At 39.9% G+C, this 20,535-nt stretch overlaps 2 protein-coding genes across 6 annotated transcripts; both read left to right on the top strand.

Annotated features, from left to right (window-relative positions):
* Window positions 1-580: 580 nt before the first annotated feature.
* Window positions 581-9,017, top strand: stx16 (syntaxin 16). 4 transcript variants are annotated; one of them, XM_034584895.1, is made up of 9 exons: window positions 581-1,024; window positions 4,255-4,266; window positions 4,382-4,489; window positions 4,680-4,820; window positions 5,057-5,219; window positions 5,389-5,477; window positions 5,715-5,858; window positions 7,697-7,777; window positions 8,094-9,017. In XM_034584895.1, the coding sequence occupies exons 1-9, from the start codon at window positions 944-946 to the stop codon at window positions 8,193-8,195; spliced, it is 921 nt and encodes a 306-aa protein (XP_034440786.1). In that variant the 5' UTR covers window positions 581-943; the 3' UTR covers window positions 8,196-9,017. The 4 variants fall into 4 exon arrangements, with proteins under 4 accessions (XP_034440786.1, XP_034440784.1, XP_034440787.1 ...); XM_034584893.1 differs by having other exon boundaries at window positions 581-1,069; XM_034584896.1 differs by lacking the exon at window positions 4,255-4,266.
* Window positions 9,018-10,753: 1,736 nt separating this feature from the next.
* LOC117761198 (EEF1A lysine methyltransferase 3-like) lies at window positions 10,754-20,221 on the top strand. 2 transcript variants are annotated; one of them, XM_034584890.1, is made up of 3 exons: window positions 10,754-11,012; window positions 11,194-11,305; window positions 19,692-20,221. In XM_034584890.1, the coding sequence occupies exons 1-3, from the start codon at window positions 10,851-10,853 to the stop codon at window positions 20,087-20,089; spliced, it is 672 nt and encodes a 223-aa protein (XP_034440781.1). In that variant the 5' UTR covers window positions 10,754-10,850; the 3' UTR covers window positions 20,090-20,221. The 2 variants fall into 2 exon arrangements, 1 of the variants encoding a protein (XP_034440781.1); XR_004613803.1 differs by lacking the exon at window positions 19,692-20,221 and having other exon boundaries at window positions 10,879-11,085; window positions 11,194-11,330.
* The last annotated feature ends 314 nt before the right edge of the window (window positions 20,222-20,535 follow it).

Here is a 20,535-nt window from a genome sequence, read left to right as displayed (position 1 = left end):
AAGAGCAAGAGTGGAGGAGCGGTTGGCAGGTCCAAAGTTTATACTGTGTCTGTAGGTACTGGTCTATGATGACATAATTACAGAAGCAGCCAATAGAAAGCGAAGAGTTGATAATAATAATAGTTATTCATATTTGTATTACTATTATTACTATAAATCTTTAAGTAAAGAGCAGAAAGTTTTTAAATATTCAAGGCAGAGGAATATTAATTGCATAAATAAATTGCATTTATTCTGGCATATATGTTAACTTACAGTGTTCACCCCCATTTGCTCCTCCCAAAGCATTTATAACTTTATATTTCAAATGTGTAATGTCCAAAAATCAAGTTAGTTATTTAATGGACTTGAATATCATACATATCATGGCCTAATACAAACAAAAAACGTTTGATGATAGAAAACGAATACATGTTATACTTGCATCCATTTAAAGCTCTGAAAAAGAAATGAAATGGAATTATATGCAGTTCAAGTACAAGAGTGGACTTGTAAACATCAACTTTACAGATCACTGTGTGACCTCTGTCGTTAGGTGGCGGTAATCCGCCTCAGCGACAGAAGACAGCCGCAGTTAAGTAGCAGAAGAAGCCGCTGTTGACGCAGGTGTTGATGTCCTCCTTCTTCCGCAGCTTTGAGAAGCGGAGTAGCTTTCACCAATCTGACGCCAAATTCAGCCTCTAGGAAGAAACCCGCGGCCATGTTGCATACTTTGAACTAAAGTACCAGTGATGGTTAGCGGATGAATGTGTTTGAGGTCGTCTGGCGTCCGCTGTAGACGCTGTTTTTGCGAGTTTTCTCCATCACTCATCGCAGGCAGAGCTAAGGCTAAAGCTAGCTGTGCGTTAGCAGCGGCTCTCGGCGGCTGTGGACATACATTTAATAAACCATCCCCTGGTCCGCCCTTTGTGCAGAGTTTACTTAGATTTCAGGCAAGGCAGTCATGGCCACTCGGCGTCTGACCGATGCCTTCTTGTTAATGCGGAACAATGCAATCCAAAACCGGCAAATATTGGCTGAGCAAGTGAGTACATACGACCCCCGTCTGAGTACACGTAGCAATGCTGCGGTGAGTGGTCTGCATCGTTTTGACATTCTACTGTGTGTGTGTTTGCATGTAGCCAGTCCCAGGTAGCGGTTAGCTAGGAGCAGCTGTGTGTGCCTGTAGCTGCTAGTTAGTGTCAGACAGGTTCGTGTGCCGCGTCACTTCACCTCAGGACTGATGGAGGAGGAGGGCGTGCAGCCATATTTACATTCAATCAATGTCTCTATCGCATGTAAACAAGGGGAGGCAGACTAGTTCAGTTTTAGTCGGCATCGCTATAATTTATGAGAAAAAAGAAGAGTAATAAGGATAGAGGAAGTAGTAGACATTGTAAATGTAGTTTTGGTGGGGTTTTGCTAAAGTAAAGCATGTTTTTATATTTATATTATGCTCCTCACTACCACGAATCAAGTGTTTTGTGGTCTAGATTAAATTGTGGCTGTGACCTGTGTTAGATTGTTCCACTAAAATAGAAGTGGACAATACAGACAATGTATCATAATGTATGCAATTGCCTTTTGTGATAATGATATTTATGTTCATATAATGTTTATACGTTTATAGATAAGATTTCTCACACAGCTTTTCGCTTCATTGATGCAGCAAACATAAAGTATATAAATCTAGTATTTTCATTTCCAGTCCTGCTTCCTGACTTGCAGCACAGTGGTTTAACTTTCTTAGATTCTTACGGTGTGATGGGAAAGCCTCCCAGATCCCTCATTATCTTAGTTGGTAGATAAAGACCTAGAAACTCATTAGATTAAGGCTTTTGCTTTTTGCTCTTGTTATTGTTTATCTGATAAAAATGTTAGCTGAAGGAGTCTTTGTTTCCAGTGTGCTGCTACACTTACACTATGAACTGAACCTATTTTTACTCTTATCTGTGCCCATACGCTGATTTGTTTGTGGCCATCGCCGAAATGTCAACACTGACCACAACATCATGACTGATACTTCTCTTAAATTGGTGAAGTCTACACTGCAGCTGCACGAGATTCATTCACTACCTCCTGACTCTCTGATGCCGACACACAGACAGACACACATCACAACTGGTTACAGGAGACACAGTCAGGACGCATTTTAATGCCAGGTGTCGGATCCATCAGGGCGGATGTTAGTACCAGGTCTGTACGGGGCCTTTCAAACACGCCAGGTTACCCTGCCCACAGATAGTATAGAGAGAGACACTGCGTTATGAATTGTGTCAAAACCTCTTTTGGCTTAGAGTTCATCACCTGGTATATTTTGTCATCCTGCCCAACCCTACACTAGAATGCAGCTAGCTAACTTCTGTAATTCTAGATATATTTGACAAACCTCAAGGCTACGAATATGGAAAAAGGCTGAATTAGAAACTGCTTTTAATCCACAAATATTTATAATCTTCTTCTTAGACTTATCTCTCTAATGGCGCCTCTGTCACCTTACTCAACATGGTGTTCACATTTATTTCTGTTAGCACCTACCCACTTGCCCAGTAAAAAGTAAAACTCAATGCTGCTCTACTTTGTAAAACTATCAAACACAAGTTAGCCAGCACAGCTCCTGACTGGCTCCCTTTTACAGCTCTCCACCAACAGTGTTTGCATTAGAGTTCACCTGCACTGTTAAGTGTCTGTGTGAGCATTCACACTCAGCTGTGAACATTTACTCTAAGAGGCATGAATATGGTGGTGTATCCCATCAGCTGAGGGTGCAAGATTTGCACTTCCCAATATATGCTGCTTAATTTCAGCTACTGAGCAGGGTGAATAAGTCTTCTCGTAGACCTTGATATTTATCTCTTATAAACTTGGTTTTCTCTGCTGCTGAGCCTTCAATGAAACAAACAAATCAGCACAGCCAAACCTACAGAGCTGAGACCTTTAAATGGTTGTGGCTCTTTGACACACACTGTCTGTTAATGCTGTGTATGGCAGAGCTTAATAGAGTGTGCTGGGGTTTACCTCAGGACCATCAACATCAGCCAGTAGCCTCAGAGTAAGAGAAACCAGCAACGATGCTGTGGCCTGGTTGTCCACAGCCTGGAACATTTTGTGATGGTTGGTTCATGCCTGCCAGTCTTTTCTTCTATTGACAGAAAAAATAAATGAGGGAGGCAGGGAGGGAGAGAGAGTGACTCCGTCATGTTGCTCAAGAGACGTCATTGGCCTCCTAAAAAGTATATTCTTAAAAGTGTGTTAAAGAAAAAGGAATGATCAAACACCATCCCCTCCTCACTGGAAACTTTAAAGACTGTTTGTAGCTCAAATAGAAACAAGCTAATGTCTAAATGTAAATATGGAAAAGGATGTGCACAGTATAATATAATCCTGGTTGTCTTCATTATTCAATGTTTGTTCTTGTCCTTGTCTTAGGCGTCATACATTTGTGTTGAAGAACACAACTGTCCACCAATGTCACAGAGCAAAATCATTTATACAATAATCAGCAAATACTTCTGTATTTTTAGAGTCAAGGTGTCATAGTTATCAAAGTGAAAATATTTGAGACAGTTTTTTTATGTCACTTGCTGTCCATCAGTTTGCCACTTTCTTCTCATTTTACTGTAATGGAGTTAAAAGGGTTAAAAAGGCAACAAATCAACTATAAAAACTGTTTTCCATTAGACGATGTACATTCAGTTTACTGATGAAGCTGCTGTTTAATCAGAAGGCAACAGGCTCTTTGCCAGTTAAAACTTAAGGGAAAAATAATTATCATAGCTCTATAAAGTTTTAGTGACCAGTTTCACAAATTAAAAATGTTCTTTTACATTTCGCTTATATATATATATTTGGTTTAATATGTCCTTTTTTGTTACTTAAACTCAACTGTTTCTGCTCTGTCTTCATTCTGACTGTTTCTCACATAATTTGTCTAAAGTGGGTTATTTTGTTACTAGTTTATAGACAATTTATGATGTAACTTTGCATACACTCTCAATTTCTAAATTTGTTTCTACCAAAAAGCCTCAAGATAATTTTGTAAATTAAGTGAAAATGGATGAAAATTTATGTAAACAACCAGACTTTATGTATCTCTGCCATAAACAGAAATACTGATTCTTATCTCAAAGTAATGAAATTGTTGGTGAGAGTGGATGCAAACACACTGTATCTGGGATTCCCTTCTGATTTTCCAGGGCTCACTTTCTTTTATTTCTCTCTTTTTCCTTGCTCTTTATGGGATGGGACCACTCTGCTCCCTGCCAAACACATTAGGAGCTTGATGAGGTACTGCTGTTTCCCTTCATGGTCGAATTTAGACTCGTACAATGGTATGCCATCATTATTGTGATGAGTTATTATATTAAATGTTTTAATTTGACTATTTTTGTGTGCTTTTTAGTTGGCTGATGATCGGATGGCCCTCGTGTCAGGAATTAGTATGGACCCTGAGGCTGCCATTGGAGTCACAAAGAAACTGCCTCCTAAATGGATAGAGGGAATTGATGAGGTAAAAATTAAATATGAAATTGTATATTTGTAGATGCATCTTTGTGTATTGTGAACTATATAATATAAAGTATAGAGTGTGTATATATATTTAAATACTTGTAGCAAGTAAAAGTCAATCAAACCAGTCACATTTTGAGAAGTTTTTGAACACAAAGTCTTAACTTGGTTGCAAACTCATTGCCTTTCAGATTCAATACGAAATCACACGGGTTCGACAGAAGATGAAGGAACTGGCCTTACTTCATGACAAGCATATGAACCGTCCCACACTGGATGACAGTAGTGAAGAAGAGCACGCCATAGAAATCACTACCCAGGAGATCACACAGGTACATTCATTTCACAGTTTAGTTTTTCAGATACTGCACATTTATTTAGAATTTGAACACCTTTTAAATGTTTCTCAATTGGAGATACTTTTTAAGCCTATTTTTAATACATTTAATTGGTATAGAATGATATAGAATTCATCATGTCCTCTCAATTTTTCCAATGGTTGACACCTGAGTAAAGAATTTGAAATATTGTTTATTGCTACTTGCTCGCTATGTTGTGTTCCCTGCAGATGTTTCACAGATGCCAGCGAGCTGTGACAGGTTTGCAGACTCGCTGCGGCCACTGCACCGAGCAGGAGGAGAGACTATTGAGAAACGTGGTGTCGTCTCTGGCACAGAGTCTACAGGAGCTGTCCACCAATTTTAGATACACACAGTCCAGTTACCTAAAACGTAAGAACTCAACTCAAAAGAACTGAAAGAACACTGAAGGATTTAAAACCAAGACAGGTCTTGGTTTTAAATCCTCATTCCTTTATGTCTCCACCCACATGTTCGCAGGACTGTCAGGCTCATATCTCACATCATATCTTTTCTATCTTTATGCTGTTTTGTCTACCAGGTATGAAGAATCGTGAGGAGAGATCAAAGCACTTTTTTGACTCAGGACCCTTAATGGAGGAGGATGAAGATTTAGCTCTGTATGACAAGGTGAGTTGTTTTTGTGGCTGTTCCCTGTGACAAATAAAAACAGAAATATGTACTACTGTTATTGTTAGTATAAACATGATGACCCTACTAAAAGACACAGTGAATGTCTGGGGGAATAAAACAAACTTTGTATTTATTTTTTACTTTTCTCTGGCAGAAAGGTGGTGTTAAAGTAGGAATGTTCTTTGAATTTCTATGAAATCACCTAATTGTATTCTTTTCTTTCTTCTGTTTCAGGGATTCACAGACGACCAGCTGATGCTGATGGAGGAGAACACGGTCATGGTTGAAGAGCGAGAGAGGGAGATCAGACAAGTAGTGCAGTCCATCTCTGATCTGAATGAGATTTTCCGGGACTTGGCAGGAATGGTAGTTGAACAGGTAACAATGAGATTCTGACACAGAATTAAACTAGGGCTACATTGTAGCACTGACGGGCCCGAGCACACACATTTCGAAGCCTGTTGCGGTTAGTGGAGAGAGCGATCAATGACCAAGCGCACGTCTCTGCGTTGCATGCGTTTTGCGCACTGCGGCAAGGATAAACGCTTCACTTCCTGCGTCCGTCACGCGATGTCGATCCTTGCCTGCTAATTGCTCATTACAGTCCACGCTATCAATTGCACATCACACTGTGAACATTTTATGTAAATCGAATGATAGTTGTAAAACAAAGCTTACTTCCTGTTGCCAGTAGGTGGTGCCATCACTATTATTACCTACAGACTAATATATCTGTTCAAGTAGGGGCTCTGATGTAGCGTGAGCAATTTTGTGTCAATTGGACAATGTTACAACAACTTAATTATCACACTGATCAGTAGGTGGCGCTATGACCCTGAACTAATATTAATATATGGAGCTGTTCAGGTCAGGATTGTGATCATAGGTCAGTAGTTCGGAGCCGGTTGGATAGTGCAGAGTAGATTTACAAAGTACTTCCTGTTTCATGGCGAATCAGTAGGTGGCGCTATGACACTGAGGAAATATTGACACATAGAGCTGTTCAGGCTTGGTCTCTGATCATGAGACAGCAGTTTGGCGGTGATAGGACAATGCACACTGGAGTTATGACAACATCGTCTCCTTTGGTGAAGGATGAACCTTCGCCGCACCTCAATGTTTACACGGTTTGAGGAAATGTCACAATTCTGACCATGGTCCAATGACTTGACTGAGCTCTTTTGAGCTGTATATTGTAAAGCAGCCAGGAGCAGTTCATCAAAGTATAAAACATGTCACTTCCTGAAGCCAGCAGGTGGCGCTGTGATTTTAAGTCATGATTTCTGTGTAGATGTCATCAGGCCGGGACTCTTGTCTTACATGTCTAGTTTGGACTCGATTAGACCATGTATGTCCGAGATACAGAACCTCATGTTTTGATGGCGTGTAATCAAACTTTGATGCCACGCCACGGTCACACCGTGTGATGAAATCAAATATACCAAGGTAGTTTATATCTCCATCTTGTTGAGATGACATTCCCAGAAGTTGAAGTTGATCTGATGAAAGCCCTGCGACAAGTTCGTCAAAGTAAAAATGTGGAAAATGGCCACTAAAGTCAAAATGGCAGGCTTCCTGTTGCTTTTTTCCAATTGCACCTCTGACATTTTTTGTTTGTCTGGTCATGATACACCTGGGCTACGATTTTTGTGAAGATCGGTGAAAGCTAACTGAGGGGCTTTTCCTTAGATGGCGCTGTTGAGCCATTTTTCCACGCCCATTTCAAATTACTCCAGAATACAATTACGTTTTGGGGTTTTGAATTCCCTGCAAACTTTGGTAACAATTTGAGCATGTCTAGGCCCTGAAAAAGCCCCAAAAGGGAAATACAAATCCTTCGAAATACAATAGGGCCTCCCACCGGAGGTGCTCGGGCCCTAATAACGGGTCTTTTCATCAAAGCAAAGCTTTTTTTGTCCTCTCAGATGTGTAGTTTTTAACAAAAGGCCCAAACGACTTAATTTCATATAAAACTTCCATTTCATGTTTACTATTTTTTTATTACAAACCGTCATGAGGCGAACTGAGAATCTGAATTAATTCAGTAACTGAAGGGATAAACACTTGAAAATTAACCGACCTTCAAGTCAAACCAAAGCTACAGGTGGTGTTCTTTAGTGTTATTCTACAAAGTTCTTACACTTCAAAGAAAGATAATCTACAACTAAAATGAAAAGTTATCCCCCATTAATAAAATTCCTCCGTTTCTCTTATAGGGCACCGTGCTTGACAGAATCGACTTCAACGTGGAGCAGGCTTGTGTTAAAACGGATGACGGATTGAAACAGCTACAAAAGGTAAACACAAAACGCTCTTGCACACTTTTGGGGTTTTACCTGACATTTTGACTTTTTTGGTTTTATGAGTTCAATCTTTTTAATCCTGATGTACAGTTTTTTTAGGGGGGGCGGGACATTTTCAGCTGAAAACATTACACTAGTTATATCCTATGGGTGTATAACAAACCATTTCTACACACTTATATGATTTAATACATAAATTAATATACATCTTGAATCTTGAGTACATAAATTGTTTTTTACAAGTAATCCTTAAATGAAACTTAAAGCAACTGTAATTACAGTATCTGACATTTTAACATGTTCTTTGCAGGCGGAGCAGTATCAGAAGAAAAACAGAAAGATGCTGGTCATTTTGATCCTGTTCGTCATAGTCATTGTTCTAATTATTATTCTTTTTGGAACAAAGTTCTAGTCATGCATTCCTCTGGCGTTTGTTTTCTGTGTGGGTGTATGGTGTGCATCTGTTTGGGCTTGGACTTGGTCTTTAACGAAGCTGACTGCCTTTCATACCCACCAGGACACGACAAGAGGAAATCCGTGTCTCCCTGCAGATGCACTGGCGGCAATGTGGAGATATTTTTTGTGGTCCATTTTAATGAAAGAAACAATCAAAAATCTGTCTTAGCCATTTAATCAAGTGGCTCTCATCAAATCGCTCCAATGCTCTTTGACCAAGGTTTGTCAAACCCAAACATGTTGAATTATCTGTCTTAAGAAAAAACAACAAATTTGTGGTCTATAAAAATGACGGCTAATGTTGAGTTGCTAACCCAGTGTTCTCACACTTATTTCTTGTGTGAAGAAGCTAATTATTTGTTCAATGCCATTGCAAACATTTAGTTTCCGTGAGAGCAGAAATGTTTGTGGAAGAGAAACATGCAGTAGATATTATTTTATGGCAAAATAATCCCAACATGGCTCAGTATTTTACGTCACCTTTGTGTTAAAAAAGCACCACATATGATTTAGAATAGTCATTTATTACCAAAAATATGACTTTGATTTAAAGGACAACAATTTTTGGGGGTTTTAAATCCCTTTAATTATAATTATACTGAGCACTGAGATCCTTGTTACTCCGCTAATGTCCGGAAGAGGGTCCAGTCAGCCAATTCAATCCTAAAATCAAACATGTTTCAAATCTGCTGTACTTTGCATCAAGTGCTCACTTTAAAACACTTTACTGTTTTGTTTGTTTTGTTTTTCGTGGTCCTTGTATTAAGTGCTACCTTTTTAAAACTCTTGCAGTTTGCACATATTGAGGCCTGGGGGGGAGGAGAGGGGGATGTTATGGATGTAATACTACTGGTATGTGTATAATGAAAAAAGAAGAATGATTGCATTATTTATTTTTAATAGCTTCAAATAATCCAGAGGTTAATATGTGCTCGGTTCCAGGCAGAATTACTGTATATTGAGTAAAAGTGTGTCTGAAGCCATCTGTTATTCCACCCCACTAAGGAAAATGTGATGACATCCAGCACAAGCCGACGTATAGAGAGCATTACGAGGATGTTTTCGTCTGTTTCTTTTCAGACTGGACATGATATATTTTAGTTGGCTGTGTTGGAAACGTCTTGTGTTTTATGAAGACTGATAAGCTGAAACTATGAAGAGCTTTATTTGACATATCTGTACGCTACAGTTTATACACCTGTTCATCCATCTTTGTCATTGATGTGAAGTGTGTGTGTGAAAAAATGGTTATGTCCTAGTGGTGCTCCACTCAGGTTTTGTTTTACCAAACAAAACTGGCAAAGAGACAGCAGCTTTTTTTAAATAAACCTGGAACATGGTGTGTTTCTGTCTGTTTTGAATCGCAGCATTGATGCAGAGAAGCAAATGCTCGCAAACGCCTCACATATGGTTACATATATATATGATGCCTACCTGCTGTAAAAACATGGAGGTAATCAGCTCCAGGTTACTTTCTAGGCAAAGTGGGCATATGCAAAGTTTCCCTGCAGCTGGAACAAGTATTAAGTATTTTGACAATAGACGATGGTGATTTTTAAAGCACAAAAGGTACACAATGGTTGTTGCTTCTAAGATGTAAGCATCTGGTTTCCTGCAACTATAAATTGAATATCTTGGTTTTTTAAATTGGTTTAACCAAAAAAATCTGAAAACCATCTTGGCTTCAAGGAAAAGCAAAGGGCATGTTTCCTATATACTGACATTTTATCATACGTCAAATACATTAGTAAACATGAGGTCACCCACTTTGTTAACAGAGCAGGAACTGATGTACAGCTAAAACTACTGATAGACAACAGTGATCACATTTTTCATTATATGAACATTTGAGATGTAACTCTTATTCATATTATCACTGATTTCAGGGAAACATGAGCCACCTACTAATGTATCAGTAAAATACCTTAGATATAAAGGTAAACAAGTGAATATATTTATTAATTATTGATTATAGATTTCCCCCAAATAACCCCAGCAGTATATGCATAGAGGTGAATGTAATAAGATCAGAAAATGATATTACTTTCCTCCGTATCGAAATTATTTAAGACTGTTGAGGGTTTAACACAGAAACACATTTCATGGTGTTTGACAGGCTGCCTGACCCGGAAGCTGAAGTGTGGTTGTGCTACTTTTCAAACTAAAAGCCTCGGAGAGCCCTGTATTTTGCAAACACCTAAATAAATGTTTTAATGAACAGTAAAGTATAATATTTTTTGAATCTGTCTCGGCCTACACTTAAAGTGAAGGTTAAGAGAGAGAGTAATGAATAAACCGCCTCAGCTACAAACTTAGCTGTGTTTGCTAACTTAAAAGCTACAGTTAAATAGATAACGTTAAGAAACATGGACTAAAACGAGTATATGAGTATTAATAAAATAAAGTATATAATAATTACAAATAAAAAAAAATATTTTCTACCCATTTTGCTCCGACCTCGCGTTAGTTGTGTACAAAAGCAGTACAACTCCTCATTGTCTGTGAAGGAGACAGATGTGAGCTAACGTGACCCGGAGGAAGACCACCGGTGGACGTAAACACCACAGATTTAAAGAAAACTAAAGTGAACAGACTTCTCCCACCACCGACCATGACTTGTAGCGGGGAGGAAGACGACCCGTTCCCCGTGGAGGACTGCCTGTTCGCGGACACATTCAGTCAGGAGACCGTGTTCAGCTTGTGGGGTGAGGAGCTGAAGATAAGGCAGGTGTTCGGGGCCAACCTCGGAGTCGCTGCCCCGGTCTGGAAAGCTGTAAGTCACCCGCTGTTTAAACTGTGTTGAAACAAACCACTGAGTGTTGTTGTGTGCTGACCATGGTGTGTGTGTGTGTGTGTGTGTGTGTGTGTGTGTGTGTGTGTGTGTGTGTGTGTGTGTGTGTGTGTGTGTGTGTGTGTGTGTGTGTGTGTGTGTGTGTGTGTGTGTGTTCACACAGGCGTTACACCTGTGTCGGTACATGGAGGAGCAGAGTGTGGAGCTGCGGGGACAGCGCGTCATCGAGCTGGGAGCAGGGACGGGAGTGGTCGGTATTCTGGCTGCTCGTCTCGGTAACTTCATGGTTCCTTGTTAAAATAAAAGTCCTGAGCCTTCACGGAAACTGTCTGCATGTGCACACGAGAGGCGCCTTTTGTATTGTGTAGTACACGTGGCCCACACCTACTCTGTGTTGCCAACTCCTCAGTAAGGAAAGTAGCTATTGGCTGTCCTAAAAGTCGCTAGAAGTCGCTAAATGACGTCATCGCCCAATTTGCATAATTGTAATGGACGCTGTAGGAGAGAGGAATAACGTCGCGGGAGAGACAACAAGTGAGTAAAAAACACCCTAAATATGTTTAGAACTACAAATGACCTTTCTTCTGTTGATTCTTGTTCTTTTTATTTTTTATTTTGCCATTGAAATAGGCCATCACTTCTCAAAATAACTTCATGACTTGAATGCTTTGTCTAGACCCACATTACATGATTCAACATATGGTACGTTGGTAGTTTTCAGAAAGCATCCCACCAGTCTGTCTTTGTAGGTGTTTCTGTCTGCTCAGTTGGGGCCGTTATGATTTTTTCCCATCTTCTCTTCTTTTTCCTTTTCTTTGGTTTCTTGAGATGATGCCGTTTCCTGTCTCTCTTGGATCTTTGAGATGAGCATTCTGGCAATCTGCACACAACAAATATCGTTTTAGTGTCTTGAATACTACAAGTATCATCAAATCAAGACATTGATATTAAAGAATACCTACGTGTCAACAGTCCATGAACCCTGGGGATAGTTGGGGAGAGTCTCTGTGTCTCTCTCCTCAACTATTCTCCTTGGCTTCTTCCTCCTCTTGTTTTGTGTATTTTTTTCCATATGTTTGTAGTAGCTGCATGAAGCGACAGCTGGAACATTTTGGAGGAAATCTAAAAATAAACAGATTCACATAATATGACTGTGACCTTTTAACATTGAAGACTGAAATCTAATCACTTGATCTTTGAGTCCGAGTGACAACTGATCAAAAGTTGATCAAACTGATCAAGAATTGGACGGATGGACCAGCAAAAAAACTGAGATGCACTGATGTACTCACCAGTTTGAGTGTCCACCTCAGTCTTGTAGATCCTCCTCCTCTTCGCATCTGGTAAACCAATGTCTGCATTACCTCTCTTTCTCTTCCTAGGATTATAATCTCTTCCTGATGTAGCCTCAGCTGGAGTGTCTGAAAGCAACACTATAAAGACAAAGGACAATTTTATTGTTTTGATTCACCAAATAAATATTAATGAACTATGGGAAATTATTACACTGAAAGAGCTTAACACTGATGAGACTTAAAGATATCATCCCCCAGACTGATTTAAAATAAACAGTTTGAACATAGAGGGAGAGTATTTACTAATTAGTTACAACAGAAACCAGTTTTAGAAGTTTTCTTGAGACTTTGGTGGATATTTTTTTATAATCCATGACTATATTTGTATTTATCAAAGGCACAATGAACATAGTCATGAATATCAAATATGTTTCAGATTCGCCACGTTTTACCAAACTACCCATAAATCAGTGGTTTGTACAGGACGTGGCTGAACTGAGATACATTGAATAAAAGTCAATACTTACATATTTGTGTGTTCTCCTCAATTCAGTCCAGCCTCATCCTCTTCAAAGCTGGTAAATCAGTGTCTGGACTTCTGTCCTTTCTCTTCCTTGGATGAGCACTCTGTGAGCCTGATTGCTGACATTGTGGCATGTGGTCATCCAACACAAGGGAATTTGAAAAATCAAATGCCAACTGCTGTACAAAAGGATGCTCTCGGTGGAAGTGCCAAGCAGGAATGACCCAGTTGGAGGTGTTGCACTCGCTCAGGCTGGTAGATGCTTGTAGGTTCGACCATGGTGGCTGCACTGGCTGAACTGGCTTCGTCCGACAGACTTCCATCAGCTCAAAGCACAATTTCACACTGAAAGAAAAATAGTTGACTTGAGAACCTACGCCGATCTCCATTATTTGAGAGATTTATGTCTTTTTAAGACACAGGATCTTAATTTTGACTTACTAGAAGCTGTCGGGGTGTTTCTCTTCAATGTAGTTCATTGTCATGAAGGGATCTTGAAATATCTGGCTGGGTGTTATGCGGTTGCCAGAGTCCAGACGCAGCATCCTCTTTAGTAGATTGACAAATAATTGTCTGTCTTCAAGTTCTGCCATGGTGTCCTCCTCCGATAAATGGCAGACTGGTCTGACCTGAGTCAGAGAAAAAGATCACAAAGTTCAATAAAATCTCACAGGCTCATGTCTTTGTCAAATGTTTTTCTAGAACTAAAAATCTCACACTGATGAGGCTGTCCAGGGATTCGAATTGGCTCTTGATCCTGGTTCTGACTCCCATTTCCTTCGGGTTCTAAAAAGAGATAACAATTGATTTAGTTGATGTGTCCCAAATACAATATGGGAAAAGTCATTAAACTCTTCAGACATGAAAGCCGAAAAAATGTCTTGAAATTTACATTTTCTGGAGCTTTTCACATATAAAGAACACAGCAGGTGATTGTTCGTATCAGACACTTTCAGAACCACCGGAAAACATCTTAAACATTCAGGCGAGGGGTGTGTAGAGCTCGCATGAGGCAGGAGTCGATGTATGAATTACATTGTTTTACAGCATATCTAAGATAGTTGCAAAAGAAGCTACTAACCTTCAGGATCCATCGTTTTCTCGCTTCACGTTTCTTCCTTTTACTCAAAAAACATCTAGTGTCCTGTGCAATTTTGAGAAGTCGCTCCGGTATCCGACTCTGAGTCTGGGTGATAAGTTGTAACTGTAGGAACAACACACAACATGAGTAAGATCATTGAGTTGCTTACTAAAACCCCGAAAATTCTGAGCTCCGTGGTTCAATGGAACGCTGCATCAGTGAGTCAGTGTGTGCGTGCATACACGAGCACGCAACCTTAAAAGCACTGTTATCTTTCCCTCAAGTTCTGAGACTGTCATACATTTATAGTAATCGGTTGCTTATTATGATCAGTTTGACCTCGGACAAATGAGATCACTGTACACGGTTTCCACTGTATTCAAAACAATTACTTAATATGTTTTGATTCTAATACTGACCATGTCATATTCACAGTTTCCAGGGTAAAGTTGCGACCCCAGGAACAGCTCTGCAGCAATGCAGCCCAGAGACCAGATGTCAGTGGCTGGTGTTAATGGAAGTCCCAGCATGCTCTCTGGAGCCCTAAAAAGAGGATAATGAGTTATTACATTATTGCAGCACATATTTCGTTAGCTATGGTTGTAGAATCTGAAACAAGTTGCCAAATACTTGCCTGTAGGCAAGTGGCTGGATGCACGGCGTGTTCAATTCTATGTCTGCAACAGAACAGGCCAAGCCAAAGTCAATCAATTTGACCCTGAATGGCTCGTTGATATGGTCCACCATCATGATGTTGTCTGACTTCAGATCTGTGTGGACAATGTCTATCCTGCGCAGTAACTCCAAAGCTGTGGCCATCTATCAGGGTAAATTACAACATAAAGTCAGCAGCTGTACAAATTATCAGAGGATGTTTCTGAATATCTTCTTCCTCTTTTGTCAGATTTTGAAGACATCAGTTGCATTAAACAGTCAAATACAAGGATTTTTGTCAACCCACTGCACAGAAGAACAACAAGCTGGCACAACAATAATGCCCTCAAATCAACAACAACTGACCGTTCATTGGTCCCTCCACCACTCCACTCTTTAACAAGTGTATGGAGCAGTTCAAACTCTAACTTGTTATTTGATAGTGTTATATTTGCAGACTGATCAATCCTAAATGTCGCTGCTCTTGGTAAAGTAACACATATGCAGCCTCAAACTTAGTTTTTAGTTTGGAAAGTCTAAATATCAGCGAAAGGAGGTATTTTCAATCTGCTTGGAGCTTGATGAACGAGATACCCATGATAAAAGCAAATCACCTCCCAGAAATTAACGCTTCTATTGGAAATCAAAGGTAAACTGTTGTTTCGAACCTCAGGATTTTGAGTGGTAAATATTCCATGTGACAGTAACAGGTCTTGGTGAACAGCCAGTTGTATTGTGTTCTATAGGAGTTCCTGTGTTTATGTTTACCTCTTATATGTAAGCACAACTCTAGTATAGAAATTACCTGATGCAAGATTGGGCGAATCTCCTTCACAGACAAACAGTGGGTAGGTCTCTTCTTCACAAAATCAAACAGACTCTGGTCCAGCAATTCGTACTCGACATAAACATACTCGTGGTCGACAAAAACACTGTTGAACCTCACAAAGTTGAACTTGTCTGGATCATAATTCTTGAGGATTAACATCATGGACACCTCCTTCTCTGTGAACTCTCTTTTCTTCATTATCTTGACAGCCACCATTTCACCAGTGGCTATCTTCACACACTTGAATACTTTTCCATAGGTGCCTTCTCCCATAATAGACAGCACCAGGTAGTCAGAGAAGGGTGAGGAGAGGTAACGGATGTAGTGCTGGGGCTGACCACATGGTTGAAGGGACAATGAAGATGTGTTCGGAACCTGCATCTCATCCGACCCCCTATAATGTAATAGCTGCCAGAAAAAAAGAAAAAGGAAAGAACAAGGTATTCAATTTTGTCTTATAAATCATAACATTTCACACATCCATTTACATTCTGGGATATGATTTGTCGAGCTCTTGTGAGGAGGAAAGTAGATTTACTCAAGCATTGCACTGAACTCACTCAACTTCCAATGCTAATTTATACTTTTATTCCACCAAGTATTTTTTTATCGACTATATCTATTTGATGCATTTGGTTACTTAGCAGATTAATCAATCAATGAATGAAATTAATGAAAATGTCCAAAAATGTCCTATTTCGCCAAATGAAATCTGCCCTTGATGAGTTCTTCCCATACCCATATAGCATACTACTAAGTTTCATGGTAACAAACAACAAAACCAACCAAAAAATTATAATAGTAATAAACTTACCATGTTTACTTACTGATGGAAATCAGTGGTTGGATGTGTTCCACATGTGACATGTGACAAGTGAAGACTTGTCACATTCACTTCGTCTATCGGCGGCTAGCGACCAAAACAGATCAAAGATGTATCCTATTTATCAGGATCCCTTTTTATGAAATGCTTTCTTTGATATTTGATAGTTAGGTTGCCAAACATCTTTGATCTACTTTGGTTGCCCCCTGCCAATAAACTGAACAGAGAAGAAGAAAGCACTCCATAAGCCGACCATAGACATCCATCATTAATTCCCAAAATTCCAAGAACATAGGTATGGCAGCATCAAGGAGGTTTGTTAGGTTTGTAAAGGTATGGGAAGTGGGGAAGTTCCCAGTTGGTTGGAAAGAGGCTGTGGTTCTTCCTATTGGGAAACTGGGGAAGGATCCTTCAAATCCAATGAATTTAATTTTATATCGAAAGCAGAGGAATCTTATCTCGCCTTCAGAGTGGATTTAGGAGGCGAAGAGCGACCATGGACCCGGTCATATGCTTGAAAACAGAGGTTAAGAAAGCACAAGTTTATAAAGAGTCTGTAATGACTGTTTTGTGATGTAGAAAAGGCCTATGATGTGGTTTGGAAGGAGGAATTAATGATTAGATTAAACATGATAGCAGGTAGGACTTATAATTGGATCAGAGACTTTTTATTTGATAGGTTTATTAAAGTAAGAGCTGGGACAACTTTATCAGGAAGGTATATGGTGGAAAGTGGTGCTCCTAAGGGCAGTGTCATTAGTCCTATATTGTTTTGCATTATGATTAATAATGTTTCCTCTCATGTTCAGGGCGACATTGGGCGGTCAAGAATACAAGAGGCAATTAATGTTGTAGAGCAAATGTCATATTCATTCAACAAAGAAGGCATAAATAAACCAAGCCAAGGCAACCAAAAATGCAAGTTGGTTGCCTTGGCTCAAGTAAGCCCACTTCTTCTTTGTTCAGTTTATTGGCTGGTGGCAACCAACAAAGAGGATTCTTAACTCCTTTGAACATGCAACATCATATGTAGTGTGTTGCAGATCAAAGGAGTTATCAACCTGGTATTGCAGTAGGTGTGGGATTAATGAGTTGCATTTTGTCAAACTGGAGCCGCTCCCTCTATCTTTTCCAGGATTATCAAGCCTAGCTTTAAGAAAAAAATCTGTTTTTATGAGTTGTTCTTGAGGAAAAGCCTTTAAATCATAAATAATTAACTTGATTTTTCCTTTCTTGACTAATACATCATACTTTGGCTTTCTAATAATTGCACATGTGTGCATACATCATATTTGGGTGCATGCCAGTGCAACTCTGTGTGTGTGTGTGTGTGTGTGTGTGTGTGTGTGTGTGTTTGTTTGTGTGTGTGCAGGATAATAATTGTTCGATCCGTGTGAAAGTGCTCTAGAGTAGTTGGCAGAAACAGCTGCCATGGTGGCTTCAGCCTTTTTTGCAGAGTCAATTTTTTTACTCATTAATGGCAGCTTGCTTTGGGTGGAACTGTTATAAGGCTTTGCCTTTTGAGTATGTTTTTGAGTTGTCATGTGTTTTTTTATATCACAAAGTTTGGCGTAGCAATCAGCCTTACAATACAGGGTATCATCTCCAATAAACGGCTTCAACCAGCCTTTGAATTCAGGGTTTGATTCCCACTCCTTTCTGTATTTTTGAGCGTACAGTTTAGACTGAGACATGATGAGCTAGCTAGCTAGATGTTTAGCTCATGTCACCGAGAGGCACACACACAGTGGACGAGGTGAGTAAGTGACTGAGGCTGTGTGAGTCAAATGCAGTGATTTATTTTCGTGTGAAAGTGAAGAAACATTGACGTTTACATCCCGCTCTGTAAGACAGGGCGGGATCAGCGGCGGCTTTGCGCACGCGCAATTCATTTGCAGTGTGGAGGACGCGGAGCGTTGCTCTCCTCTCTGCTCTGACTGCAGCTGGGACTGCTGCACGAGGCTACTGTGAGACTGACGAGTGCATTGGGACGGCGGAGGGGCTCACTGCAGCACCCGCTGCTCGTTGAGGACAGTAACTGCAGAACGATACGTGCTTTCACGTCAGAGTCTCCAATAACACCAGAAAAGTCGCTAGATTTGTCGCTAGTCGCTTTTGACAAAAAAAAGTCGCCAAGAGGATTTGGAAAGTCGCCAGATGTAGCGAGAAAGTCGCCAAGTTGGCAACACTGCTTACTCCTTCAGTTCTCCGGGTAGCTCACTACTGCCACCATCAGGCACTCAGACATCAGTGTTAGTGTGATTTGAAATATCAAAAATTAAAAAGACGATTGGCAGCAAGTAGTATTTGAGTGGAAGTAGTTTGACAGCAAGTATTTAAGAAGTTTGACAAAAAATTGTATTTGGGTTGAATAAACCTTCAAACTGATAAGTAGTATGAAGGAAAGGAGTATTAAGGTAGAATAAACGTTTAAACTGATTAAAAGTTTGATATAAAAAAAGGTAGTATTTAGTTGAAATAAACTTTAAAACTTGTAATTAGTTTGACAAGGAGTTTTTAGGTGTAATTTAAATTTTCAAATGAAAAGTAGTTTTGACAGAATTGGTATTTGGGTGATAGAAACCTTTAAAATGACACAGTAGTTTGACAGAAAGTAGTATTTGGATGAAATGAACCTTTGAACTGATAAGTATGTTGACAGAAAGTAGTATTTGGGTGGAATAAACCTTTAAGCTGATTAGTAGTTTGACAAAAAGTAGTTTGACAAAAAGTATTTTGACAAAAAGTAGTGTGACATGACAGCTCCACAAAAGTGAAGCCAAAGTGTCTTGATCACCCCTTTGGTGGCTGTCTGCAGTATAGGTCATATATCCTGCCTCAGCCATGTTAGTGAATGGGACATGGACCAAACAAAATGGTCAGAGTACACGTCAAAACCTTTTTCTGAAAGATGGTGTCTGTCATTTTAAGTAGTTGTCATCATACTGATGTTTGTTCAAGTGTTCATTAGTCCTTTGGTTTTATTTAGTTAAACAATGGGGGGGAAACGTCATGATTGACAGCTGAGACTGAATGATTGGTCGACCGTGTTTATCAGTTGGACATAAACGACCGTGGCTCATCCCCTCGATCATTACTGCACCGACTCTGGCTCCAAATGCGACAGATGGTTGTGTTGTATTTTTTGACTTAATGTCTGAATGGGGGGAGGAAGTGGAAACATGTCATCCATCTTTATGCTGTCAGCCATAGCACATTACCTGACTAATGATTTTTGCATTGTGTACAAAATGTATTTTACTATTACTTACTATGTTATTTGTATGTTTTTCACCATTAACCTGCCAGTGACTGTAGATCCATGGCTGAATCTGGCACATTCACATGTTGGACTTAAGTATGCTTGTTAATTACTGTGCATTGTTTCTTATAAATAAATAAACATAGACTGTTTCATGAGCAACACACTGGAATTAGATCTTCATGTCGTTTCAGGTGCAGCCATGACTCTCACAGACCTTCCTCTGGCTCTCGCACAGCTCCAGGCCAACGTCTCATTGAACATGCCATCCAGTGGTTGGCCTTCTTCTCCTCCCACCGTCCTCCCTCTGTCCTGGGGTGAGGACCACATGAACTTTCCGTCTGACTGGGATCTGGTGTTATGTTCAGATATAATTTACCTCCCAGAGACGTATCCACTGCTTTTGGAGACGCTAACTTACTTGTCCAAGAATGGTGCTGTGGTTTATTTCTCTTCCAAGATGAGAAAAGAGCATAAGACTCAGGTTTTCTACGAGGAGTGTCTGCCGAGCAGATTCAATGTGGAGCTTGTGCAACGTGACGACAAACGAAACATTAATATCTACAGGGCATCTCTAAGGACAGATCAGTGAAAGCAGGGACAGTCGTCTACTGGCCTGGGACCAGTTACTGTACTGAAACGTTGTCTCTGGTTCCTTGGATATGGGTTTTTAAGTAGCAGTAAAGACATTCTGCGACATGAAGCTGCCAGAGAGAGCAAGTCAACTGTTACTCGATATTTCAAGTACCGATTTTCAGGTAATATGCACCCTTATACGTCCTTTGTACTTTTTAAGTATCTCTGCCAAAAGGTTATGTTTTTGCCGCTGTCTGTTTGTTTGTCAGTAGGACTCCGCAAGAACTACAAAACAGATTTCCATTAAACTTGCTGGAAGGATGGGACATGGGCCAAGAAAGAATCCCATTAGATCTTTGAGAAGATCCGAACAAAGGGGTGGATCCAGAACTTTCATTTTCATTTTCTTTCACATTGTGAAATGGGGTGTTTCATGGGTCTTGGTTAAAAAATCTGCTATAT

The sequence above is a fragment of the Hippoglossus hippoglossus genome, chromosome 5 (genome assembly GCF_009819705.1).
Source record: "Hippoglossus hippoglossus isolate fHipHip1 chromosome 5, fHipHip1.pri, whole genome shotgun sequence".
Lineage (NCBI taxonomy): Eukaryota > Metazoa > Chordata > Actinopteri > Pleuronectiformes > Pleuronectidae > Hippoglossus > Hippoglossus hippoglossus.
This window is presented reverse-complemented; position numbering and strand designations above follow the sequence as displayed.

What these genes read in the sequence shown, in the direction of transcription:
- stx16 (XM_034584893.1), top strand. Translation starts at nt 944, where the DNA reads ATGGCCACTCGGCGTCTGACCGATGCCTTCTTGTTAATGCGGAACAAT. An exon ending in CTACCCAGGAGATCACACAG is followed by an intron (nt 4,821 to 5,056) that starts GTACATTCATTT and finishes TGTTCCCTGCAG; the next exon opens with ATGTTTCACAGATGCCAGCG. An exon ending in CAGGAATGGTAGTTGAACAG is followed by an intron (nt 5,859 to 7,696) that starts GTAACAATGAGA and finishes TTTCTCTTATAG; the next exon opens with GGCACCGTGCTTGACAGAAT.
- LOC117761198 (XM_034584890.1), top strand. Translation starts at nt 10,851, where the DNA reads ATGACTTGTAGCGGGGAGGAAGACGACCCGTTCCCCGTGGAGGACTGC. An exon ending in CTGCCCCGGTCTGGAAAGCT is followed by an intron (nt 11,013 to 11,193) that starts GTAAGTCACCCG and finishes GTGTTCACACAG; the next exon opens with GCGTTACACCTGTGTCGGTA. An exon ending in TATTCTGGCTGCTCGTCTCG is followed by an intron (nt 11,306 to 19,691) that starts GTAACTTCATGG and finishes ATGTCGTTTCAG; the next exon opens with GTGCAGCCATGACTCTCACA.